General features: G+C 46.9%; 1 protein-coding gene across 1 annotated transcript in view; it reads left to right on the top strand.

Annotated features, from left to right (window-relative positions):
- Ppm1h (protein phosphatase, Mg2+/Mn2+ dependent 1H) overlaps positions 1–27679 on the top strand; it is a 224580-nt gene that overhangs the window by 175174 nt on the left and 21727 nt on the right. The window contains exons 7-8 of the mRNA XM_051176161.1: positions 14421–14484; positions 17506–17613. Coding sequence (XP_051032118.1) covers positions 14421–14484; positions 17506–17613 — 172 coding nt within the window. The remainder of the gene's footprint in view (positions 1–14420; positions 14485–17505; positions 17614–27679) is intronic.

Genomic DNA, 27679 nt, shown 5'->3' with positions numbered 1-27679 from the left:
TGTGGGTCTAATTAAGTCAGCATTATCAGTCTTACTGAGAAAGCCTGCATTTTCTAGCAGCTTGACTCTGGACTCTGATGGAGTAATTGAAGAATTCAAACTCTACTTTTCCCCTTCCTTTTGCTCTGAGTCGCCCTTAACCCAGTCTTTGGAAAATTTGCTCACAGACGTCTCTGGCTGGTGTTTTTGGGGGTGTAGAAGGGTTTCTCAGTCCCGCTCTGTTGCAAACCCTGACATTTCTGTCGTGCCGTGGATGGTGCCGGGAAGCTTTTTAGACTCAACAGAGAAATGATCACATTTTAATTTTATAATTACTTCAGAAGAAAGCAAGCCTTTCCCTAGTGAAAGCTGGTATTCATTTCCTCCCAGCAACTTGTTTTCATAGTTTAACGATTATGGTCCATCTTGGCAGCCATCTGACAGCTGAGAGCAGTGTGGAAATCTTGCCTCTGCAGAGGTCGGGCATTGTCTCAGGGAACTTTTATCCCAAGCCACAGTAGACCTCAGGGTTTGAGGGTTATCTGGAGCCCAGATCGAGCCCCTCAAAGGCTCCTTGTTCACGTTCCAGGCAGGGAAGGGAGGCTGGAGCCACAGCGAGACAGGGTCAGTGCCATGTGGAGAGTGGCCTGTCCCTGGCTCACACAGCCACGATGATGAATGGTTATTTGCAATGTGCATGTTCTGCATCTTTTCAAGATCTGCAGCTCTTGCTGCGGGGGCAGCAGGGAAGAAAGCCATCCCCGCTGTGTGCAGCACATCTCCTGATAGTGACAAATGGCTCCCACTCCTGCCCCATGCAGGAGGCCGGGGGAAGCTGTGGGGTCTTAACAAATGGAGGCTAGCCAAGACTGGCAGGCTTTGTCAGGCCACTAGGAAGGGAAAGAGAAAAGACGCCCCACCATCTTGCTCCGTATTGATGGGGCACCCGTGTGCACACTCACACAGACCCTCGCCTCTCCTCTTCCATAGCAGGGTGTTTACCATTCCGAAAGTATCCGAGCTGCTTCCCAGCCTTCCTTTCTTCTCCTCGGAGTCACACCTCCTACTTAGGCTGCATCTGCTGGTCATTCCCCATGCATGCTAGCTGGGGCTGTGTAACACACGGTGCTCTCACAGCTTCAAAGCACCCGGAAGTTAGAGAATACCCAGACCTTCCAAAGTTTCTGTTGGAGCAGATGGGATCAGGGGCCCACTGCTCACATTGTGCAGATCTATATTGTACTCCTGTTACACATGAAACATTACATTAGGAAGAGGCGTGCTGAAGCCAGGCTACCTCGACGGCTCAGTTACCACTATGTGGCTTTTACACATCATGACACCACACTCAGTGGTGATTGCTCCATTTGTGATACCAGGCTAATTATAGTGCCAAAAAGGGGTTATATTATGAATTTACATGCCAGGTAGGTGCCCAGCAAAACTGTCTTGTACTAAGTACTGGAGAAGTATCTCGTTCTTTAATCATTACATATGTGTGTATTGTATATGTGTGTGTGTACTCGTGTGTGTATTGTGTGTGCTCCTGGTGTATTGTGCATGTGTGTATGTATGTATATGTATGTGTGCATGTGTATTGTGTATATGGGTATGTATGTGTATATAAGCTATATAGGACTAATAGATGGATCGGGGACTTATAACTGTGTTTCCCAAGGTAATGAGAAGCTAAAACCCAAAAAGGCAGCTTTGAGATGCAAACGTCAGAAACAGTGTCAGAGTATGTTGGCCAATTCTGGCTGGTAGCTCTGCCCACAGCACATCAGGTGAAGAGACAGGCTCCGCACAACTGAGGTGACATTGCACTGTTTGAGAAGGATGCTCAGTGCTGCCCAGACCCTCCTATCAACCCGTCTCTTCCTAGCACTGATTGGTCCATAGGATTCTTCAGACCTGCACCTGCTTCTAGGTCATTGATTCTGTACTTTCCTGAGCCATCCCTGTACCAGCAGGGACACCAAGCTCCGGCATGACTAAATCAAGGCCTCCCATTGGAAGGAGCTAACCACACAGGACTGTGTAGACTGGATTTACTGTGTAGAAATGTAGAACTTATTAACAAGGGTTTAAATGCAAGACCAGAAGCCGTCGGTTTTTTTTTTTTTTTTTTTTTTTTTTTTTTTGAGAGAGGAGGTTGCCTTTGTGCCAGCGACTTTGTTAGAAAATAAAGTCCTAGATCTGCACAGGGTCTCAAGAGGGCTGGTGCTACCAGAATGGATACTGTTTGCAAAGAAACCGCACAAGCAGAGGCCAAAGGGGTTAAGACAGAATGTGTGTTTTGGGAACTTAGAAGCCAGAGGTGATATTCAAAATGTTTTAATAATCAATGTGGAGAACATAGACTCGTCCTGTCGGATACAAGGGTCCCGGAAATCCCCTGCTGTGCTAGGCATTATTAAGCCTTTATTGACTATTGCATCCCGGGGACTCTGCAAAAGACAGGGAGTACAGGCAGGAGATGCACGGGGCCTAGGCAGTCATTTCACAGCCAGTGTGTAGTTCAGTGTCGCCCACAGTTAAATTGGTGCATGTCAGCGAGACATCATTGCGTTGCTAGCGGTAGTCCCACATAACGAACACGGAGGGTGTACCGCACAGGAGTGCGCACGGAGTGGCGCTCCCAGGAGAATAGTGTCACACTCTCTGGGGAAGTCTGAAAGCCATGCTGAAGGTGGGATGGGGCTGCATGGCTTTACATTTCCTCCCTTAAGAGCACTCTATCTCCGTAAAGGAGGGACAGCGAGACAGGGTCAGTGCCATGTGGAGAGTGGCACGCAGGGAAGAAACAACCTGGAGACGAAAATAAGGGCCAGCCTTCCGCCCGTCCACAGGACCCCTCGCAGGGAAATTCCAGGGAAGTACGTACCACAAATGCTCTGACAGATTTCCCAGGTCCTTCAACCGGCCTGCCAAGAACACATTCTTCATCCCCACCCCCACCCCTCCGGCTTTTATGGGCAATTGCTAAGGCTGTGTCCCTTCCCTGTGCCCACTAAGTTTCACAGTGAGAAGCTGATGCCTCAGGTTTGGAGATGTCAGGCATTGAAGTGCTCTCTCAGCGTGGTCAGGGAGCAGCTTCAGAGGCAATGGGACAGGGCGCTGACTTAAAACCCCTGAGAGCTGAGCTCTTCCCAGGCACCCGTCCACAGGGCTAGCAGATGGACCCTAAAAGACCTCATCCTGTCTCAGCGTCCTCTGAAGTTCAGAGCTATCCCTGTACCAGCGAAAGTAAGGTTCTGTGCCTTTCCTTGCTGAGGAACTAGCCTCGCTGGCAAGCTTGCTCTGGGGATCTGCTGTCTCCATCTTCCAAGGCTGCAATTACAAGGGAGCTGCCAGGTCCATTGTGCCTTATGTGGGTTTCTTGGGATCCACACTTGGCCCTTCACGTGTGTTCAGTAAGAGTTTCAACCAGTGAGCCATCTCCCCAACCCTGTGCGTGCATTTTCTCATTTGTGAAATGAAGATAAGCCCCACCCTCACTCCGTTACTGTAAGAACCATAGACGTAAAGAGTAGCATTGAGTGGAACAAAGTGAGGGTCCCCGAGTGTAGTTGTCCACCAACCTGGAAAGTGTTAAAGACAGAAAGTCGCTGTCTCCGCACCCTGACCTCTGGAATATTTTGGTTATCTTGACGCATGGGCCAGTAGTGTGTACTCCTCCTACCAATGAGGGTGGACATCCTCACTCAGACCCAGGCCTCTCCCCTATGAACCAGGATGATGTGGAACCCAAGGGATACGCGTCTGTCTCACTACACATTTCTGGAGTCTGGGATAGAACTACCTCGTCTGTTAAAAACAGAAGGTCGAGTATGTGTAGGCTTGTCCACAACGCTCATGGTTCTTGGACATCCAGCAGAGGACCTCAAAGAGGACTGGCTCACTCTGTGGGGTGCTGGTTCTCTGCCTGTGTGGTGTTATCGGGCAAGGGCACTGGATGTAACCCTAAGTGTGGCTTCTCCCAGAGCTATAGGGCTCTAAACTCCATGATACTGATTGATGCCTTGAGGCCGAGGAGAGAGAGAGAGAGAGAGAGAGAGAGAGAGAGAGAGAGAGAGAGAGAGAGAGAGAGACAGAGGCTTTGTGAGGGCTGAGGGCTGGCACCTAGCCTGTGCAGTGAGAATCTACCCTGTGACTAGAAATCTCTTGAGTTGTTTCTCCCTACCATTTGCGGCTATGTGGTCAGTTTTGGTCATCTGATTTTGTATATATTGACATGATGTCATACATAAAAGGCCCGTGTCAATGAAGTCCGTGTTTGTTTCAGAATGAATGGTCCCAGTGAAAGCTAAAATCACTCTCTGTTTGGTCATAAAAGCGAGGATCTGTGATTGAGGCCTGTGGGGAGAGTTAATGTTATCGATTAGAAAGACCGTGAAGCTCTCTTAGCCAAGTGCTAATGCACACCAAGAAAGCAGCGGATCAAAAACAATCTCCAAATCTGGAATTTCCCTACGAGTCAGTCCAAAAGATTTGTCCCGAAATAGCACGAGTTCTCTTACACACGATTGATTCTAATTTTCAGAAACGTACCCTGAGCCCTTTCATCTTCTACTCAAGGCCTTTCTGCTACTCAGGACGGGGCTGGCAGTCCGAAATGACCTTTGCTTTCTGTACCTAATTAGCTTCGGATTCCAGCGCCTGGGCCTAGCCCCCATAGATGCTAGTCAGCAAACATTAGGAATGAGTATGAAACCCACGGCTTTATCTGCTCAAAGCCTTAGCTCCTGGCTTGGGAGCTTATGAACCAGTTGTTTCTTTACCGAGGACTCGCTATGGGCGGGGACCCAGTCATAGACTTCAAAATCAGTTAGAATATGAAGGTAAGCATTTTCAGCAAAGCGAGCAGCATTGGGTAGAAAGAAAATGCTGATGTCTGTGTTGTATATAATAATAAATGTTGGCTTAATACATGCCTGTTTATACCAGAAGTAGAAAGATTGATATATATGTATGATATATATATATATATATATATATATATATATATGTTTTTTTTTTCCTCACTGACCCCTAGCCATAAAACCTCTCTTCTAATCCAGTCAACTCAACTTCTCAAGAGAATGTAGAAAGACCAGTAAGATAAAGCCTAGCTCTGGTTCTGTGTGTGTGTATGTGTGCACGCACAGCATATATGTACTCATACCTGTGAACGTTAGAGATTTATGTCAAATGCTGCCCTGTAGCCCTTACATTTTGAAACCGGGTCTCTTACTGAACCTGAAGCTTGCCTTTGGCTACACTGGCTGTCCGGTGAGCTCCAGAAACTCACCTGTCCCCCTATCCACCACCACCTAGTGCCAGGATAGCAGACATGTGCCTAACATACTGCAGTAGCCTAGTTTGCTTTTCTGTTGCTGGGATAAAACTACGACCCATTAGAGTCAGTCCACTATGGAGGGAAGTCAGGATAGGAACTCAAGGCAGGAACCCGGAGGCAGGAGCCGATGCGGAGGCCATGGAGGGCGCTGCTTACTGATTGCTCCCCGTGCTTGCTCAGCCTGCTTTCTTACAGAACCCAGGACCACCAGTCTAAGGATGGTCCCACACACCATGGGCCGGGCCCTCCCCCATCAGTAATTAATGGAGACGATGCTCCATAGACATATCCTCAGGCTAATCTGATTCCTCCACTGCTGTCCCCTCTTCCCATGTGACTCTAGCTTGTGTCGGGGTAACAAAAACTACCCAGCACATGCAACATGTACCTACCGTGCCATTCCCCGGCCCCTTCCATCATACATAGGCCTGCTGGGGACAAGAGGAGCATTTGAGCAAAAAAAAAAAAAAAAAAGTATGATTACCAATCCCCAAAACCCATGTGTCGATACTAATGGGTGAAGGAAAAGCAATGGGAATTTCCCCAGGGATTGTGGGTCGGCTTTGTCACCGGGGAGATTTCCTCCCTAGGACCAAACCTTAAACCCCGTTAGAGGACACTTTCGCTTTCCTGGAGAGACCAGGAGGCCCCTTTGGTGTGGCTGGGGTGGGGAAGGTGCTTACCTCCTCGCTTGGAACTTCAGTGTGCCTCAGTGATGTGGTTGCCAGCCCTGTTCATTCCTCTCGCCAAACACAAACCGTTTTCAGACAGCTCAAACTTGGTAATTTGTACCTGGGTCCGACAGAGATGCATCGAACTGCATGATGGATGGCCTAACACTCACGACTGGCTAATGTAAACGGCACTCCAGGGACCAAAATTAGAAAAGAACAGATTTCTGTAGGAAGCTTCAAATTGACCTCACCAAGGGTCACATAACTGAAAAGCTATTGAAAATTGTCCGAGGCACATGAATATAGGAAGCCAGTGAGTCAGACTATGGTACGCACAACTGAGATTTGAAGGTAACTCAGTCCTGCCAGGCAGTGCTGACCCTATAGCAGAGAAGCCGAACCAGGCCAAAACATAAAGGCTGGACTCCAGACTACCTGGAAAATACCAGGTATCTCTTAGTTCCCTCAAAGTCTGCCTAGGGACCCATCCTCCCCAACTCTGATAATAGTCTACTCTTGTTAAAGCTTTCTGCAGACTCCAGTGTTCCTGACTGTCTGGCCCCATCTTTCCAGCAAGCTAAGTTCCCACCCACTTGCAAGCTTAAGATACTTGTCTCAGGGTTCTCTCTGACACTTTGAAGCTGGGGGGGGAGGGGAAAGGCTCCCCAAAGATAACATTTGAAAAATAATAGTAGGACCTAAATACCGAATCTTATGTGACTATAAAGGAGGCCTGTGTGTGTGTCTCTCTGTATGTGTGTCAGTGTGTGCGTCTGTGTGTGTGTCTCTGTGTGCCTGTGTGTCTGTCTGTGTGTGTAGGTGTGTGAGCACATATGCGCCCTCACACACAGAGCCGGGAATGAGGGGGTGAGCTGGCTGCCTGCTAGCATCACGCCAGGAGCAGGAAGCAGCCTCCATTTCAGAGACTCTGTGGTCAGGCTCTGGGCTTGATGCTTTTTTGGAAATATAGACAGCTGGCAGAAAATAAGGAAGCATGAGGTGGCCCTGCTAGTCCCACATTGTTTTTTCCAGGAAGGAGTTACACAGAATGAGGGTGGGTCAGGCGGCCAGTCAGTGGAGAGCAGTATTGCTTAATTGGCGCATTGCCAAGCTCTGAGAGCCACTGCTGGCATTTGGGCTTCAAGCCTGGGTGATGTCTCCTCCTGGGCCTCGTGGGATGTGAGCTGCTGTTGGGACTTTGTTCTAGGAAGGCAGCAGAGAGGACCCTAAGGGCAAGCTGCTTCTTCCCACCACCCCTCCGTCCAAGCACCCTGGGCCTGGTGAAAAGTGACTGTGCCTAGGCTAAGACTATGCTGGGAAGAGACTGCATGTGGCTCTCTCCTCCTCCTAAAAGGGAAACCAGCCCCGTGATTCTCCCTTTAGATCGCTGTTTAGGTGGCAGGCATCCTTCTGAGGCCAGGGGCTTGTTTGGATAAAGGTACGTGCAGGCTTGTGTATCATTCACTGATTGACAGCAGAAAGGGCTTCAGTTGTTTTAAGGGTTCTGTTGCTTAACCAGATGGTGTCTCTATGGGCATGCATTGTTTTGCCTCTGGTGGCCTGTTCTGGTGTATCTGTTTTGTTTTTCAAGACAGGGTTTATCTGTAACTTGAAAGGCTGTCCTGGAACTCTCTCTGTAGACCAGGCTGGCCATAAACTCACCGAGATCCCCCTGTCCCCGACTCCCCAGTGCTGGGATTAAAGGCAAGTGCCACCACCGCCCAGCCTGGTGGCCAGTTCTTTCACTCCACATCTATATTGAAAGAATGAGGTTCCTGCGACTTTAACAGTCCCAACCCATGCAAGCATCCTCCCGAGTAGAGTATCCAGTTGAAGAGGCAAGTTCAGGCAGTCCAGGGACTTTTCCTGCGTTCACACAGCTAGTACACGGGAGGGCTGCAATATGACTTACTTCCAAACCACTGACTCTGAGCCTGGTTCACCACAGTGGGCTCTGCCGGGAGGGAGGAAGATCCAGGACGGAAGGTCCTCAGGGGAGGAGAGACATCCAAGGCGATGTCAAGAGGTTAGTGGAAGAATGTGACTCACTGGTGTGTGTCACTGGAGATCACGAGGCGACCGCAGATTCTGCCGTCCCCAAAGGGAAAGCTTGGTCCTTCAGTTCCCCCGAAGGGATCGCGTTCTCTTTAAACCACTTTGAAGCTCTGTTAAGGAAACCGGTTTAGGGACAGGAGCAGTTTTCCTGCCCCCCCCCCTTTTTTAGTGAAAGGTTGTAACTTAGGAGAAAAGGGGAGCGTGTGGGAAGTGCTCTGTGTGGGTAATGTCCACGTGTGAACTCTGGACTCCAGTTAAGGACTAGGGAGTTCAGTTGGTAAAGTTGGTGCTGCGTAAGGGTGAGGAACCACATCAGTTAAAATAGAGCCTCCGTTTTAATGCCAGGTCCGAGGAGGCAGAGATAGGTAGGAGCTCTGGGACTGGCTGGCTAGACGAACTGGTAAGCTTCAGGCGAGGGACCTTGTCTCAGAAAACAAAGTGGTTGAGCCCCGAGCAATGGCACTTTAGGATGCCCTCTGCCTCCACCCAGGAGCGCACAGCTCTGCACCCACTGGGACATGCATCCCCCACTCCCCCACACTCACACACATGTATCAGAGTGCATGGAAGCGGGTCCTCTGGCTGGGCAGGAAGGACCCCCCCAAAGACTAAGAAGAAGTCCATTCCCCCCTTGGCCTCCCCTCCCTCCGTCCCCTTCTCTCCGCTCCCTCCATCCCCTTCTCTCCCCTCTTGGGATTTCACATCTCTAAGTCCTTGCTAAAGCCATTATATCTGTAGGAAGACTGCAGATACACATCCCAGTGTATCTGAGTTACCGTGGAGGATTATGTATGTAAATGAATATAAACTGAAGTTAATATGGTGTCTTGGCAGAACTGCGATTTTTTTTTTTTTTAATGACCATCCCAAAGGGTATTTAGGAATTACCTGTAGAAAGTAGCCATTTGGAGATTCATAAATGGTGCTCTAATTACTTTGCAGCATCTATTAATATGTATAGGTAATGAAAGAGAACCTGGATTTTTTTTTATTAATTTATTTTTTTTCCCATTCCAATCCCAGTTCCCCCTCCCTTCCCTCCTCCTACTCCCCTCTCCCCCTCCTCCTATCGGCTCCTCAGAGAAGGTGAGGCCTCCCCTGGGAAGTTTACTAAGTCTGTCCCATCATCTAGTTGAGCAGGACCAAGGCGCCTTTCCACCCCCACACACCTGTGCCTAGGCTGAGCAAGGCATCTCTCCATATCGAATGGGCTTCACTGAGTCAGTCTGTGCATTAGAGTTAGATCTTGGACCCACTGCCAGTGACCTCATATATTGTCCCAGTCACACCATGGTTACCTATATTGAGGGAGTCTAGTTTGGTTTTATGCAGGTTCCCCATTTGTCAGACCTGAGTCAGCGATCTCTCACTAGCTCGGGTCAGCTGATTCTGTGGGTTTCCCCATCATGGTCTTGACTCCTTTGTTCATACTTTTCCTCCTCCCTCATTCGATTGCATTCCAGGAGCTGGGCCCATTGGTTAGTTGTGGATTTCTGCATCTGCTTCCATCTGTCTCTGGAAGAGGTTAGAACCTAGAATTTTAATATAAAGGGTGCTGCCAGTAGAGAATGTAGCTCTGATTTTTAGCCAGAGAAGAGTCCACTGAAAGCAAAGTGGATGGAAACACTAAGACAATGGAATGTCATCTTAGAGGGGACCTCACTAGCTGAAGGAGAAGGGCCGGGCTTTATTCATTCCCTGAGATGTTTAGCTAGTGTCTGGGTTCTGCCCACAGCGTACCTGCCTGCAAAGTTGTAAATATGAAGGGAAGGCAGAACCTGAGAAGGAAGTCACGGTCCTCATAGAACTAGTGTTCAGGACAGAGATGGAACATGCACTTAAACGAGGGGTGACTTTGCCAAGAAACCTTTTTAGATATTTCTCTTGTGGACCGGGGTCTATTTTGTGGGTTTGTGGGGTAGGTGTTGGTGATGGTGGTGTTGTTATTTTCACTCACGGTCTCAGTCTGTGACCGTAAAGCCCCTCATACACTGCCATGCATGTGCAGACACAGTGCAAAATTGTTTTGTTGCTCTTTTAAGAACAAGGTCCAAATCAACAGAATAATTTCATTCTTAATTAGACCACATCCCAGGAGCTTTCGCTTAAGATACGTGCCCATCTGGAGGATACTGACAGACCGGAAAGGCCACAGAGGGCCCTTGCCACAGTCTGTGTTGTTTGATTAATGACTACATTCAGTAATGGTGGTCTGAGTGGTGATGGATGTTCCCCAAGGTCCTGCAAAACATAGTTGAAAGAAACTAAGGAAGAGGAAACTCAGACAGTTCATTCCAAATGTATCCAGAGTAACAGGAAACATTGTTTGTTTGTTTGGTTGGTTTGGTTCCAGACAACATCTCTCTCTATGTAGCTCTCAACTCAATATGTGGACCCGGCTGGCCTTGAACTTACAGAAATCTGCCTGCCCCTGCCTCCAGATTGCTGGGATTAAAGGTGTTTGCCACTATGCCTGGCCTGAAACTATTAAAAAAAAACAACAACAACAACAACAACAAAGTTTATCTGAGGGTAATGCCTCTAAGGTAGGAAAAGCCAAGAATGTAGTAACCCCTAGAAGTCTTGCCTTCATTTCTCATCTCATAAATATTCACAAAAAAGTTGACCCAATGTAAGGGTGACCTAAGAGTCTTTCATTTGCTTTTTTAGTGTGCTGTCTTAGAACAAGTTCTTACTTGACTATAATCCCTGATCAGTTATACTTTGATCAAGCTGGTGAGTGATCTGGCTTTGAATGTTTTCTATTTATATAACAGAATCTTAGAATCTAGAGTAAAGGAATTAGTCCTGTGGCCACACATTTTTGGCTATAACATCAAAAAATCTTGGCTTGGTATTTTGGCACTGCAGAGTTCACCATCCTCCTTTTTCATCTGCCCTCAGTGAAGAAGGGGGTGGGGGGGCTGTGGACAAGCTGGGAACATGAGGGTTGTAATCTGAACAAGGGGATGCAGGGTAACACTAGACAGGGATGAGGCCTTTAACCAGCCTAGAGGTCTGAGGACATCTGTCATTGGAAGGGTGGGGATGAGCTGCCTTTTGTGATCACAGATGAAGTGGGCAGGGCTCAGACACAGGCATGAGGGCCCGGATGGTCACGTCACTATTTACCCTTCCTCCCTGTAGATTCCATTGGCCACCAGGATTTGTTCTCTTGCCACTCAGAAAGTGTCCTTCCCTCACTGGCCAAAAGTTCTCTTTTCCTCATCAAATCTTTGCTGGCTACCCCACTCAGAGCGGTCTCATTTCAGATTTATTGGCCAGAGGGAAAGAAGCATCCGCAAAGGTTAGCCCTGATAGCATACTTCATTGTTTCCTGGTTTAGAGCCATTCATCTTGGGAAAGTAATTTAATTCCCTGACTGGGGGGGGGGTCTCCAACAGCTTTTAGAAACTATATATAACGACCAAGCCCAGTATCTCCCCCAATACATTAATTCTTCTGGAGTCATTCTTAGCCCTAAATCTATACAGACTTTCATCTGGTTGCCAATTTTTAATTCTTGAAGGGTTTTTTGTTTGTTTGTTTGTTTGTTTGTTTGTTGTTTGGTTTTTGCTGCTGAGATTCAAAGTGAGACATCACTCATGCTAAGCGTGAGCTTTCCCAGAAAGCAATACTCCAGTCCCGGGCATTTCACGTCATTATTCAGACCCTCTAGCCATACGTGGAAGTCCACTTCTGCAAGAGCCATGCTTGAAACCCAGGAAGAGTGAGTGGGAGAAAGTGTTGTGCGTTCTCACGGAACGGCAACTGTGCTTGTTTTTCTCTGGAGGAAGAGAAAGGGTTCTAGTGAAAACCAACACCAGTGGGAACAGAACAAGTCTTCCTTTTCCCAAGGTTGTTCGTTTCTGTTTTTAATTCATCTTGAAATAGGCTCTCTTAGAGCCTAGGCTGGCTGGGACTACACTGTGTCCAAGGATGACCTTCCTGTCCCTTTGAACTTGCGATCCGCCCACTCCCACCTCGTATGGCTGCCATTACGGTTGTGCTTGGGCTTTTGCCAACTGAGCTACCCATCTAGTCCTTGCTTCTTCTGTCTTGGTTTTTTGTTCTAAGGATAGATTAATAAGCTAAAATATAGTGTTGAATTTGGCAGCAGCCTCGGTCCTGGGATAGCTCTCCAAAGGCAGTGTAGTGTGCCTGCCTTCCTGAGCTGTGTGACACGGACTCTGTGGTCCGGGTGGCCTTAATTGTGATCTGCTGTCTTCTGCCTCCTACCCAGTTCCAAACTCCCGTGCCAGCATCCAAAGGCTGCCGTTCCCTGTGTCTGATTTTTACTACATCAGCTCCGTGTCTAAGACTGTGTTATCGCCCACACAGCATCTTGAGCACCTGCTCATGCTTATTTGAGAGCCTTTCTCAGCCCATTCCCTCCCTCTCCTTCAAGACATGCATTCTCTCCTCTCATTAGTCAGACAGATGCGGGCCTTACGCCTAATTCCCCCCCAATGTAAGCTCACTGGAGCTAGGTCAACAGCGGCGTCAAACATGGCTATACATTAGAGTTTCCTTGGAAACTTTAAAAACAAAATGCCTGATGCCCAAGTCTCTTTTGCAGAGAGTCAGCTTTAATTGCTCCATGATGTGGCCTGGGCCTCAGGATGTTTTCACGTCCTGGCAGGTGGCTCATTATATAGCCAAGGTTGAGAACTGCTCAACACAGTTGATCCCTAGGCTAGGGCTAGACTCTAATAATAGCTTTATTTGTTTCCTCAAGTGGCTTATGTACCACCGTGTTTAAAATAGTTCATGTGAGTATATGAAACTTCAAAGTGGCTAATTTCCACTTTGTGTTAATTTGATAGGTTTAAGGGAAGGAAATACTGTGTTTGGTTTTTTGTTTGGTTTTTTTTCTTTGAAAATTCCATTTCTGGATTACTCTGGCTCACTTGCCGGGGACTGCAGTGTTTTTTTTTTTTTGTTCCTGCTCTTGGAGCAGGGCTGTGCTGGGTACTCAGCTCTATACATCTTGTCTGATCAGTGTGCAGACTGAGGTCCAGAGAATGCATCCATTCACTCAGTACTGTACCCAGGTGGATCCGACGGCAAAATTTCACCGATTCTCTGACCAGGGAAAGAATGGCATGTACAGATATTTCCCTGGACAACAGGGCGCACTGTCTTTCACCTCGGGGGCACACCCTTTTAAAACCTTTACGTTTTCAGCTTAGCACACAGTGAGTGACTTCCGGTAAGGCGTCTTTATCACATCACCGTACATCGTTCTCGGTGCCTTTCATCGGGGTTGCATGCTGTTATATATCAAGAGTGTCCATAAAGTTGATTTCACCTTCACTCTCCAGTTGCCTAAAGCACAGGTCTGGGAGGCCGTTTGATACATGGCATTCTAAACCTACCCTGCCCTATCTGTACTTATTTTTCCTAATAACTTTAGACTTTGTTTGGTTAGCAAAGTCCTGAGGTCTCCAGCACACATTCACTCTGGGGTGGGGAATGAGTAGTGCTGCCCGCCCCTCCCCCATTTTGCAGAAGGGGAAGGTGTTACACTAAAAGTTAATTACCTGCTAAATTCTGCTAATAGCTGCCCTTAATTGGGTCCTTAATGAGCAGAGGCTCGGTGCTGAGCCCTTTGTATGTTGTGCATCGACCTCCCTTTACAGACGAGGAAAACAAAAGCAGAAAGGTAACTCTGCTTTCGCCAAGGGGCATAGCTGCTGCCTGCCTGTGGTGTTTGCGTGTCTGTTTTTGAACTTGGCTTATGGGTAGATTTGGAACACACAACTTTGTTCTCATCTAGACATCTCGACAACTATGTCTGCCATAAACCAATGAAATATACAGCGTTTCTCTGTGTGGCAAATGGCTCTCTGAAAACTATTGCAAAACAATTTTCTGCCAACCTTGACTCTGATCCAGAGGTCAGATGGGCCCTGTATCATCCACCCCCAGCCATCCCAATAGAAGGTGTTTGATGTAAACATCCCCTGAAGGTGAGAAGTGGCTCTAGGAGGGTGTGCACTCTCCATTTACCCCGCCCCTGCCCCCGCCCCCAGCACTGCAAAAGGAGTCCAGCGGCTGCCTGCCTGAGAGATCACTCTGTTATCCCAGAGGCACTGGGAACAAAAGCCATCTCCCCTTCTCACTAATCATAAGTAGCTTTCTCCCACTTTAAGAGTACAAAGACTTGATATTCCCTGCCTTGTCAAAGTACACACACACACACACACACACACACACACACCTGAATGGAGAATGGAAAGTGACTACATAAACAAAGGCAGACAATGTTGTACAGTGATGGAAATCTCTAGGGAAAGGAGGTTCCTAGCAGCCTGAGGGTCATTAATTGAGTGCAAACCCATTTTAAAATGTTGTCTGTCTCCCTGCAGGGCATACAAAACCATTGAGGATGATGACTTGAAGTTTCCCCTTATATATGGAGAAGGCAAGAAGGTAGGTTCAAGTTCATCCCTGGAATGAGAGGAGGCGTCTGTAGCCCCTTGTACTTTTTATAGCCCGTGACAGGTAGTGTGCTCCGCTCAGCAGTTTGGGATTTTATAGCCATGACAACTTGAGCGAACATTGCATCCATCGTTCTTCAGGTCACCTGTCTCGAGGGTCCAGACTGTGGCAGGATTTGAGGGGTATGGGTAAGCAGTCAATTTTGTGAATTTACCATCCCTTTCCCTGCCCATTTAAGTCACTCTTTACAGGGTTAAACACAACCGCTTCCATATATGTCATCGTATTTTATAACTGACATAAGCTCAGAGGCAAGTCAAGCTGGCTGTGTTAGCTCGACTCAGTAGACAAGGCAGCTGGACCTGCACCAATAAAACGGCCCAGCAGAGAACAGCCCTGGTGTGGAACTCTGGCTTTCCACTATAGTTTGGTACCCTTCCTTCCCACCACCGACATTCTAGACTTTGCAAGCTGGCTTTCTTGCTTGCCCAAACAAAGGGATTCCGGAGAGTCATTGCAGTCACACTACAGCATCCAGAGCCCAGACTGAGGTAACAGAACCATCACTGGGTCTCAGCGCCCCTGTCAGAAGCAAACGTTGGATGACACGGTTGAACCCAAAACAGGCTGTAGACATGAGATGTGTGTGAGCAGATTTGAAGGAAGTCCTGAGATGAATAACCTTTGAACCCATACCCTACGAACACAACTCACTTCTATTCGCAGCTAAGAATTTCAATTAGAAGTGGACAGTGTGGCCACGAGAAGATTCTTCAAGTGAACTGTCTATCGGTATTAGATCATATTTATCCAGAAGAAATAACTCACAAGAGTATTAAAGCTGTGTGGCCCAGGCCTGCCCCTCCCAGTCCTGACCTTGATACATGGGTCAATACTGAGTAAGCTGTTGCTTATGTCCTGCGGGCTCTCCCGAACTGGGAAGTGGACTGCTGTCTTTCTTAGAAGGCGGTCAGCATGGAGATTTTTGTTGTTGCTTCTCAAAAATAATTTTTCGTTTGAAGAATTTCATATATGTCTATGATGAAACATGCTATCCATCATATCGGTCACTCCATTTCTTCCCCAGCGGCCCTCCATATCCTCCCCCAACATATACCACTCCCAACTTCGTGTCTTTTTGTTTTGATAACCAGCTTATAGTACCCAATCAGTGCTTCCCTTGAGTTCACGGCATGAGGCCATCCTCTGGGGCATAGGAAACATACCAATGGCCACACCCTCAAAAAAGAATGATTCTCCCTTCCCTAGCAATTTTAAACTGCAAATGAACGCCTCTCTGTGTGAGGGGTGGTGTGCGCCGAGCGACTCTCCCACCTATGCTGGGGTTTTAGTGGCCTTGGTCTTGTACAGGTAAGCACAGCTTCAACAATGAGATTTAAAAGATTTTGGTTAATTATAAAGTCCAGTTCACCAAAATATCCCAAAGCCTCTCAGTTGGCTCATGAAGGAGAGCAATCCTGTGAGAAGGGATGAGGAAATTCTGCCATTGTAGCCTGTTCTGCTTTGGAAAGCTACATGGTAGCCTGTTAGTGCTGTGGAAAGCTACATTGTAGCCTGGTGCTCTGTGGAAAGCTACATTGTAGCTTGTTACACTATCGAAAGCTACATTGTAGCTTGTTGAACTATAGAAAGCTACATTGTAGCCTGGTGCTTTATAGAAAGCTACACTGTAGCTTGTTGCACTATAGAAAGCTACATTGTAGGATGGTGCACTATAGAAAGCTACATTGTAGCATGGTGCACTATGGAAAGCTACATTGTAGCCTGGTGCGCTGTGGAAAAACCACCATATACGTCTCTACTCCACCCTGGAGAAAGTGGGTACACCATGCCTGTCTTAATTCTCCTTTGTTTCTTGGAGTTATAAAAGTTTTTTGTTGTTGTTTCCTCTTTGCAAACTCCTACTCAGGCATGTCAGTATATTTTCACTGCTGTTACTTTTTATTTCCAGAAATTCTTCTTGAATTCTTGTGGGTAACACCTGTATACATGTTCCGTCATTTCCAATAGCAATTTCATTCTTTGGTCTAAACATAGGCATGTGGTTTTTCCACACGGAGAAGCTGCTGTTACAGGGAAAAGGCAGAATGACCATGAGAGAGACTCAGAATGTACCCATTTCAAACTGAACACTCCTTAAGTAGACTGAGACCCGTCCACCTTCGCAGCCCAGCAGTGAGGGCTTCTGAAGTCTCTGTTCCCTGGTCCCTGGGTTTCACATCCCTCTCTATTTTTGTATAATACTTTGAATCAGGATCTTGTATGTCATGGGGCTCAGTGAAGATGGCTCGGTGGGTAAAGACAATTGCCACCAAACCTGGCAAACTGAGTTGTGTCCCTTCTGTATAGTAGGTGCTTTAGGAGACATTTAAGGTGACTGTGTAGATATTAATGCAGTATGTTAATTCCATAAACCATTATAAATAAGTTTAGAGAAAGCAGGAGGCTACAGCCTAGAAGTCTGGGCATAGACATGTTAGTGACATTTTATTCCTTTCCACCCGGAAAGAATTTGTAGGAATGTTGAGGTAGATCCTGGAGTCGCTAAAGATTTATTTTCTCCAGCCATAAAACTTAGTAGTTGAGATTTTCAAAGACAGAATCTGCCTCAGACTCGCTTCATCTTTTGTTATTGCCTCTGGTGTTGCCAAGGATGTAGTCAGCGTCCAGGGAATGCTTGCAAAGTGAGTGTGTGGGTGATTGGGCGGGTGGTTCGATGCTCTTGATTTAGTATGAACTGATTTCAGCAGCTGTAGATGACACATGTGTTATAGTTTATTTTCAGCTCTCTTCACTCCAGTCCCTGCAGAAGAACACTGAGGATAGACAGTAGGACAACCTAAGCTAAGCAGTGATTTTGATGAACCTGCCCTTCCTTCTTAATAGCGCACATCTCCCTTAACAGCCAGCAGCATAGATGGAGAAGCAACCGGAACTGAGGCAGGATGCTATCACTGTGCGGATCTCTGCTAACTCTGCTTATATTCCTAGGCCCGGGTAATGGCAACTATTGGAGTGACCAGGGGACTTGGGGACCATGACTTGAAGGTTCATGACTCCAACATCTACATAAAACCATTCCTGTCTTCAGCTCCAGAGGTACCACATGAAGTTTTTGTGTATATTCTGTACAATAACATATTTTGTGCATTATGCCTTCCCTGACCTCACCCCACATCCAAACAATGGCCAGCATGGGTTACATGTGCTAATGTCTCTCATGTCCCCCTCTTCTCCCTTCGACTGCCTGGATTCATACACTCACCATCTCCTATAGTGAGCCATGCCGACTCCTCCCACGGGTCACTATAGAGTGGCTCTTTCCAAAGGACTGTTCTGATTCCTCACATCTCAGTCTCCAGTGGCACCACGTGGCTTGGAGCACAGCCCAACTCCAGTCGCCATTTCAGGCTTGCTGTTTGATCTAAGTTTTTAATCAGATCTTTGTTCCCCTTCACAAACCAAGTGAACTCAGTTACTCTGTGTGGCCTTCGGTTTCTCATGCTTGTTTACGTCTAGTCTTGCCAGGAATGCCCCCCCTCCCCATCCACAGCATCCAATTCTCTCTGTGGTTTAGCTCAACTGTATCTCCTAAGGCAGTGCTTCTCAACATGCGGGTCCCAAACCCTTTGTCTCCAAAAACATTTACATTACGGTTCATAACAGTGGCAAAATTACAGTTATGGAATAGCAACAAAAATAATTTTATGTTTATGGAGATCAACACAACATAACATGAGAAACTGTATTAAAGGGTTGCAGCCTTAAGAAGGTTGAGAACCACTGGTCTAGGGACATCTTGATTTCTGTCCCTCAGAGGAAGTCATATCTTTGTCAACTCTTCATATTACACAAAGAAGAATTTTCTGAGGCGTTTTTGGTCAAGACTTGTAGATAAGCTGTTTTTTTATTTTATTTTTTTTAATTTACTCACTCCATTTTAGTTAATCAGAGGATTTGTGTCATTTGAAGAAGTTCATTAAAAAAATGTTTGTCATTTTGTCTATTTAAAAAAATCCAACAATATTTCCTACAATTCTGGATATCTTATGATATTATGTTGGTTTTCATGGTATATTATTTAGAAAAGATTTTGTTTCCCTGTTAAAGAAAAAAAAAAATCTAATAATAGAAAAATTAATTGTAGGCCAAGGATGCTGGCACAAGTGTGTAATCCTAGCACTTAAGAGACAGAAGCCTAAACATAACTAAAAGTTCCAGTCAGCCTAACCTGACTTGTTAGGTTACATAACAAGTTCTAAGCCAGCCGGAACTACATAGGGAGACAGTCCAGAAAGACAGTGGCACACACCTTTAGTACCAGCTCTTAAGAGGCAGAGGGAGATGAATCTCTGTGAGTTCAAGGCCAGCCTGGTCTATAGAGTTAGTTTCAAGCTAGCCAAGGCTAGATAACGACCCCCTATTCCAGAAAACAAGGAAACCAAATGTAATGACGGTTTAGGGATGGATTTTTCTCACACAGTAAACTCTGTTTTTGTTGTTGTTTTATGTTTTGTGAGTTTAGGCTTTGCTTTGTCATCTTTTTTTTTTTAATTTATTCTCTGAGAATTTCATATGTGCCCGTATATATTTTGATCAATTTCCCCCAATGCCCAGCCCCCCAGCCCCCCAACCCCCCCAGTCCCCGTTTCCATACTATATCCCCTCCCTTACTTCATTACTTCATGTCCTCCTCTTCTCTTCTCTCTCTCTCTCTCTCTCTCTTTTTTTTTTTTTTTTTTTTTTTTTTGGGTGAGGGAGGTGAGGGTAGGGTGGGGTTTTGAGACAGGGTTTTTCTGTGAAACAGTCCTGGCTGTCCTGGAACTCACTCTGTAGACCAGGCTGGCCTCGAACTCACAGAGATCCACCTGCCTCTGCCTCCCAAGCACTGGGACTAAAATGGTTCACCACCACCACCTGGCATGTTTCCTTTATTAGATAACCCACTGAGTCCCATTAGTGTTGCCCGGATGTACTTAGGTATTGGGTCATCTTCTAGGATGAACAGCATACCAGGGATCGTAACCCCTAAAGCAAAATGACTTTCTGTCCCCTAACATTCACCAGCTTCCCGGTAGCTCTTCAGCTAGGGATAGGGCCTCATGGGTATCTCCTCCAAGAAAAGTGTGGGGATAGGCTCCTTCCTACAAATGCTCACTCTTCTAGCCTCAGAGGAGGTTTCGGGAGAGATAACTTTAGTTCCCGATTTCTGGGGGAGAAGTCAGCAAGTCAGAAACCAGCATTGGTTGCCATACTGTGAAAAATGAGCTATTAAAGTGCCATGTTACACTGGAAATGTCCAGAATTTATATCCATAGTTCAATCTGGTTGTTCTGCCCTAGAATGGGTGCTGGGATTAGGAGAAAGTTGTATATTAGAGGTAGCAGTTCATTGCATACTCTACCACTGAGATATACTCCACACATACTACGGCCTAGTGTGTGCGGAGTATAGGAATTTGAGACAGGGGTCTGGTTGTATTGCCCAAGGTGGCTTCAAATTTATGATCCTCCTGGCTTGGACTCCCAACCAGCTAGGATTGTAGATGTGAGGCTCTACCTTACCCAGTGGTACCCAGTCTGCTGTCTACTTAGGAGCATCGTTCCACCCAGCCCCACACCCACATCTATACTGTAGAGAGTTCTTGATGGGCCCACTCACCTCTTATCAAAGGCTATGAGTGAGTTCCAGGCCCACTGTTTGCCCTTCAGACCATGTGCCGGGCTCCGTTATCCTCTGTGGGCACAGACAGTCAGCCAGGCCCAGTTCCTCTGTAGGACTCCGAACAAGGATAATTTGTTTTGATCTTGTTGGCATTGGGAGTTTCCAGGCATAAACATTAGGCGTGAAAGACATATTTCCCTATAGACTCTGGGGTTGTAGGTGAGGTTGCCTTAGTAAAATTGGTAGCAGCCCACATCCAGAGCCAACAGGTGTCTTCTTTCTGAGCTCCTGAAACTTGGCAAGGACCACAGATGGACAGAATGTCCAAAGTACCCTGCAGTTCCAAATCCCTCCACGCTGGCCAACATCAGGACCCGGGAATTATTGTTAAAACTGCTTCTCCACAGAGAAAAGTAATAAATTCTGAACCCTGAACTTTGTTTCCTTTGAACTCCACTGAGTACAGGGTTTGTAACTGGGCCCATAAAACCGTACTTTCCCCCTGGGGGTGGGGGGGGGGAGGCCTTCATCCCACGTGTTAAATGGCACCTTTGTGCTTTGTGGGAAGCCTCCCTGGGGATTGCAGGAAACACTAATTAAGCATTTTGCTCTTTCAGTAGCCTTAAGACTCCTTTCTCCGGCTCCCTCCCCCGTGCACACAGGCAGGTACTGCTGTGTGGTTGGAAGGACGGTGGCCTGCCTTAGCCAGCCACAGTGCTGCCCTTTGTCTTGCAGGCTCTGCAAAGGGCTTTCAGAATGGGGATCCGAGGGCCTGATTGTTGGCTGCTCAGTTTAGGTGTCAGAAACGGCTCTCTCATGTTTACCTGAAACTTTGTACCTTTCCAGTGTCTGTCTCCTCATCCAGCAGACTTAGGATTTTACAGGCAGCGTCTCATCCCTACCAGAGCAGTGATGTCAACAGTTATTGTGCCCGTGCTGTATACTAGGGCACTGGCATTTAGGAAAATACAGTAACTCCCCACGGTTTTACAATGGTCGTGTAGTAAACTGCACTTACAACCACATCTAATTAGTGACAGCTTAGGGTCAGAGCCACTCAACGGGTTCTAGGGCTCAGTAGAGGACACCTCTGTCTTTAACATGAACCCTTGCTCTTATTGCCTCAGTGGCTAGAGTTTCTCAGAGCAATACTGTTGACCTCAGACTAAAGCTGAAGAGGACGGCGTAGAGGGAAGGGTAATTGGGAACGACAGTAATGGCCTCTGTATGTAAACCTAGGCCAGACAGAACTGTGTAAAATACGATGGCGTGCCTGCAATTTAGCTTAATGGATGTGTAGTGTATATACCAAGATCTCCTGCACAAGATTAAATTTGTTATACATATTTTAAATGTTTCCAGATGGAGGGGCCTTCGCCCGAGTCAGGAGAAGGGGGAGGGTTCCATTAGAAGAGGAACAGTTTGAACCGACTACTGTAGAGGTTAGAACAGATAGAGAAGATACTCTGTGTCCTTGTGCCGCCCTCCCCCGCCCCCCAGTCTCAGTTCCTTAAGGCTAAAACCCTTTACTCAAGGGGATGGTGATAAAATCATACCCAAGAGAGAAATGGCTAGGCAGCTTCTGTTGGGATCCCAGAAAGGCAAGTTAATTTATTTAAGCCATCTAATGAAGAACTACAGGCTCCCTTCCTGTCTTCGTTACCTCCCCCTCCTCTCTCGAACCACCCCACCCTCCAGCCCTGTGACTTCGCCTTCCTCCGAATATTTGCCTGCTAAGCTTAGACTCTGCCAAGCATGGATTCTTTATTTCACATTTGGGTTCTAAATTTCAAATCCACTTCAGTCTGGTAGTTTTAAAGACTCCGGGCTGGGAGGGCGGGGGAGGAGGTGAAGAAATGCGATTTAATTCTAAGAAAAAGGGCTCAAAAACCTTCTTGGAAATTACCATTGTTCCCATTCATCACTGTAACTCCTAATTTGATTTGACGAATTAAATATAAATAAATCAAAACCATGTGGATCAAATTTATGTAAAAAATGCACAGGGGTTTAAAAATTAGAGAAGGGTTTTCTTCCTAGCCAAACACATCTTTGGTTTTGCTGAACACAAGGCACTGGAAAAATCTTGAGTTTGCCAAACCTGAGGAGCAGCCGCCAGGTTTCCTGAGCCTCCCTCAGACCTTCTGGGGTCTAAAGCAGAGATTTCTGGCCAAGACCCGAATTCCACAGGAGGCCCTGCCTCGGGAGCAGGGAGCTGCTAGCAGCAGGCTTGGGGGGAAGCGTGGGGGCCAGTTCACTCTCTGGTTGACGGCACCTGGCTTTCTTTGTGGGGCTGAGTGGGCTGCAGCCCCTCCCCGATGCTCTCCAGCCAGGTCTTCCTCCTGCCTAATTAGGAAGCTCAAGGCTACTCTGGGCCACAGCAACCATGCATGCAGATGGGAGAGGGTTTGTTAAGTCTGGGGCACTAGCGCCCAGGCCTCCCCATTGCCCTCTTTTCCAACAGACCTCCACCTCCAGCCAAGCACACACAGTGTGTCCTGTTTCCCAGACAGCTTGGCACAAGCCGAGGGCCTCAGCTCCCAGATGTTTCTGGGCTCTCCACTGCTTTGAGCCTGTGACAGGCCCAGTGGAGAGTCAGGGTTCCTAATTTCATCTTTCCTTTCCGCTGCCACTCCAAGGCTGTGGCCCAGTTTGGGCTCTTGGAAGAACAAGGCCTTTCTGTGTGGGGGCTCTCCTGCAGAGCCAACTCCCTCCCCCACGCCACCGGGGGTCCTGTCTCCTCGCTCGGCCATTCTCTCTCCCTGCTCCGTTCCTCTCTGGCTTTTAGGAGTCTGTCAGCTGTTTCTTATAACTCCAAGTCACTCGTTCAGGTCATTCCTGGGAAAGGTCTTTCTCTGTCTCTCTCTCTCTCTCTCTCTATCTATCTATCTATCTATCTATCTATCTATCTAGATAATATTCCTTTCCTTATCCAGTACAACCCTTTCCATAAAAGACAAAGAGCTTGAGTCTGAGATCCACCCCAACCTCCAGCATCACCCTGGGTGCCTCTCCATCGTGGGGCGTGGCGTGGACCGGTGGATTATGGGGAGGAACAAATTAGAGTATCAGTGATGTTGCTGGCATGAGGCCTGTCAGTAATGTTTCCTACCGGCTTCTCGAAGGCTGTTGCATACTTAGGCACGTCTTGTGACCTCTTTCACATTGAAAGGGAATGTGTTTGCAGGTACTGGTATTCCCCTAGCAAACACGGAGGGTATTTACGGCCCTTCCAATTACATTTTAACATCCATGGTCTCCTGATTCCTGGTGGCTTTTTGCGTGCCACGTTACAATGTCCGTTTAGGGAAAGCATGGTTTTCTATTGTGTGCTTCTGTGGTCTATTTATAAGGAAATAATTCTAGGCTACCATGAGAAGGGGAGGTGGCTGGGCCATGGCAAGGAAAGCGTACTATGATTACATGAGCACAGTCTAGAGAGGTGAATAATGTTTGTATGCCATGGATGTCTTCAAGTCTTCTAAAGGGGTAGTTATCTTCAGATGCTAGAGAGGGAAAAACTTTTTTTTCCCTAATGCACACTGGGCATGGTAGTACAGTCCTTTAATTCCAGTACTCAGGAGACAAAGGCAGGTGGACGTCTATGACTTGGAGGCCAGGCTGGTCTAAGCAGGAATTGCAGGGCAGCCAGGGCTATATATAGGTCTCAAAAAGGGGGGGCAGTGGGGGTCATGTCCCACAGGAATTAGAATTTGAGGCTGCTAAGAGGTAATACTAGCTAAAGAATCACTAGCTATCAGTCTTGTTGCTTGCTTCCTAAGGAACGGCAGCTCAGATAAAGGAGAGAAAGAGTAAGCAAGACGAGAAGGAAGCAAGAGGGTGCTCAGAGGGAAATGAAGCTTGCCCTAGAGAGTGGCTGTGTCTGCAAGATTCGGTAAAGGGCCTTTAGTATCATGAGGCTGATTACTACAGAGGCCCAGAGGTGGGCCTGAAGCAGCAAGGGCATGTCGGCTTGTGATGGAGGAGCTCTTGCAGGGGTAAGGAGCAGCAGACAGGGCAGTCCTTGGAGGCAGGAACGCTGCAGCCGTCAGGAAGAGAATTGGGGTTGAAAGCTAAAGGAGTCATATCCGGGAGGTTTTTGTTTTCCTGTAATAGAACGAGAACTCTCCTGATGCTTGATTCAATTTACAGAGTGAAACAAAGTTTTGTTTTAATTAGGCACAGGGACGGAGGTACGGTTCGTTGGTTAAAGGGACAATCCTGCCTTCCCATGGCATTGGCGTGTGGTTAGCATGTGTCAGGCCCTGGTATGATACTACTACTGTGCCCCCCCCCCACACACACACACACAGAGAGAGAGAGAGAGAGAGAGAGAGAGAGAGAGAGAGAGAGAGACATTTCGCTTTCTTGCCTGCAGAAAAAGAATTATTTCCATTGAAGAAGAAAAATGCTCTTATGCTTTTTCCTTCTGAGTTTTCTGAACCAGTTCTTAAAATGGACATGAAAGTGTAGGATCAGCATAACTTCCTAATTAGTAGAGATTGGGGTCAGGAATCCCAGGTAACCCTGAAAGCAGACAATGGACTTCTTCCTTCCCCCCAGCCCTGGCTGAGCTGACCCCGTAGACGGTTCTAGAATGTTCTTAGCCCCACTAAGAGATAACTTTCTTACTATTTACCAGCCAAGAGGCAGAAGCAGAAATGAGTGTAACACGTGGGCAAAGACCAAAGAGAAAATCCCAGATCGTTCAGTGTCCATCCTAAGGCAGATAGAGCAGTGCTCCTCAGCCTGTGGGTTTTGACCCCTTTGACAAACCTCTATTTCCAAAAATATTTACGTTACAATGTGTGGCGGTATCAGAATTACAGTTATGAAGTAACAATGAAAACAACTTTTTGGTTGGAGGGTCACCACAATGTGACAAACTGTGATACAGGGTCACCGCAGTAGGAAGGTTGAGAGCCATTGAGAGCGGGCTTGAGTTTTTCCCTGGCTGTCCTGGCACTCGCTCTGTAGACCAGGCTGGCCTCAAACTCACAGAGCTCCTCCTGCCTCTGCCTCCCGAGTGCTGGGATTAAAGGAGTGCACCACCACCGCTGCCTTTTTGCCTTTTGCTGACTGTAAACAACCCACTTTGGAAACTTCCCTTTAATGGTGTTTATGATTCTGCCATCCATAGACTGGGGTCCAGCTGGGTGGTTCCCCCCAGGATCCCTCCTGTGCTTCCATTCAAATGCTGATTGGCTGGCTCTGAAGACAAGGCTAGGCTGGAAGTCTAAGATGGTGGCTCAGCAGGCTGACAGTTAGTGCGGGCTCTCAGCTGAGTTTAGCTCAGGCCTGGCGGCAGCATGTGGTGAACCCAAATGGTCTTAGATGCTCCCAGCAGAGTGTCTCAAGAGCAAGCGATTGAAGGGTCCTAGGCAGCATCTCACAGCCTCAGAAGCGCTCGTTTCTGAAGTTCCATCCCATGCCACTGTAACATGTGGATGGATGGTAGAGGAAATCTCTGAGACCCGTGCATGGAACCACACCCCACTCTCCCCCCCCCCACATCCCCCACCATGAACTCTTGATAGGGTAATGGCCAGCCATCTATGAGGAGCAAACTAATACAAGTTGATGAGTTGGCTGTTTAGTGAATTAAGAAAGGAAATCTAATCTGCTGTGTAAAAGCAGATTCACAAAGAAGCTAATTAAGCTCAGCTATAGGGGACTTCGTCTCAGAGCAGGCCCTGTGAGTTCTGACAATGTAGCCTGTTCTAGATAGAAAGGAAAAGGCGAGGTTGCAGTCCAGGCACAACTTTGTATTTGTATAGTTCTCACAGGGAGGTTTACGATACAAGCTTCCAGCAATCTGTTAGGACTTTCTTGTTGGTTTTTGTTTGGTTTCGTTTGTTTATGGTTTTGAGACAGGGTTTCTCTGTGTAGCCCCCCTGGCTGTTCTAGGACTCACTCTGTAGACCAGATTGACCTCGAACTCAGAGATCCCACCTGCCCCTGCCTCCCAAATGCTAGGATTATTATCATCATCATTGTCATCATCCCTAATGAGCATTTACTTGAATATTTAAGTTTGTATTTATAATTGCTATTATTTCTTTCATTAAGAGTGAGAATTCCCAAAATTATGTAGCTGTTAGGTCTCACGAAGAGTGGGTTCCCTTATATTCAAAAGGATACTTTAAAAAAATTTTTTTTTTTTTTTGTGTGTGTGTGGCATAAAATAGTCTCAAACCAAGTAGAACTTGAGGACTGACACCACGTCCTCTGATCTACGTGTTCACATCATGGCATGCATACACCTTCATTCATGTGACATATACATAACATCATATACACACACAGAGAAGTTGTGAACACTCCAGGGCATGGGATATCTTCAGCGTTTCCAGAGTTGATCAATATTTTGACCTTAGAGTCTTGAGAATATAATACTTCACATAAATGCATAGTAAAGAAAACAGCAGAAGTAGGTTTAGGGCAGCTTCAGAAATTGTTAGCAATTCTGCCTCCCTCCAAACTGAAACTTACATGGCAGTCTCTTACGACATTCCAGTCAGCATGTCAAACATCAGTTTTTATAGTCGAGTATTATACTACCATGCAATCCAAAGATACACTAGTTTGACATTTACACGCTGAGGAACGACGGCACGAAAATACTGAAAATTAAGCCATTATGTTTGTACACGAGCAGAACACTCCACATGTATAGTTAACACAAACCCCGACGTTCATAGCACAGAATAGCGTCGAATCTGGGTTGTGGGGTTTCGGGCATTTTGAGTGGCGTGTGCGGTGTGATAGTGTCTATTGGGTAAGAGCACAGACTGTATGTTCAGGACTAAGGCTGCCGTGGAGTGACTCGATACAGGAGGGATGAGTATGCTGCAAAGCAATTTAGATTAATTAATTACAGGTCCAACTCTGGATGAGATTTGCAATGTTGTGCACTCCCAAACCGTTTATTGTTGCCAGATCGTTCACAACTTCGACATTTCGTTATGGGGTCGGTCGTGACCCACAGTTTAAGAAGTGCTGCGTTAAGTCTAGGGTGGTGACTGGGAATTTTCAGCTTTTAGAATTTTTTTTTTTTTTTTTTTTAGGAAGTCTCCCTCTGTACCCATGCTGGCCCCAAACTCCTATCCATCCTCCTGCCTCCGCATCGTAAATACCAGGATGACAGGCATGAGACACAACACCTGGCTCTCAGTAGAGAATTCTGAGCTGCACCATTGGCTATAACTTCAGGCTGTATTAACACTGTCAAATAGTGTAGCTGATTTTGAAGCTTTCGGGTCTATGAAGTCTTATCCACTCTCTAAGAGCCACGCCTTTGTTTTATCTGTGGACTTAGGAGACAGAAGAGATGAAAAACGCCTCAAGAGCATCTGTGGTACACTTCAAATGTGGAACTACCCACGGCCAAAACAAACAGCCAGGTCCTTTTGGGTCTTTTGAACAGCCAAAGTATTTGTGATGCTTAAGTGGATTCATTTTCAGCCAGTGCCCTGAAGTCTCATGGCCAGTCACGCCAAGG

This window comes from Phodopus roborovskii, unplaced genomic scaffold, assembly GCF_943737965.1.
Source record: "Phodopus roborovskii unplaced genomic scaffold, PHOROB, whole genome shotgun sequence".
Classification (NCBI taxonomy): Eukaryota; Metazoa; Chordata; class Mammalia; order Rodentia; family Cricetidae; genus Phodopus; species Phodopus roborovskii.
Note: the sequence above shows the minus strand (reverse complement) of the source record. Positions and strands in the feature narration are given on the sequence as shown.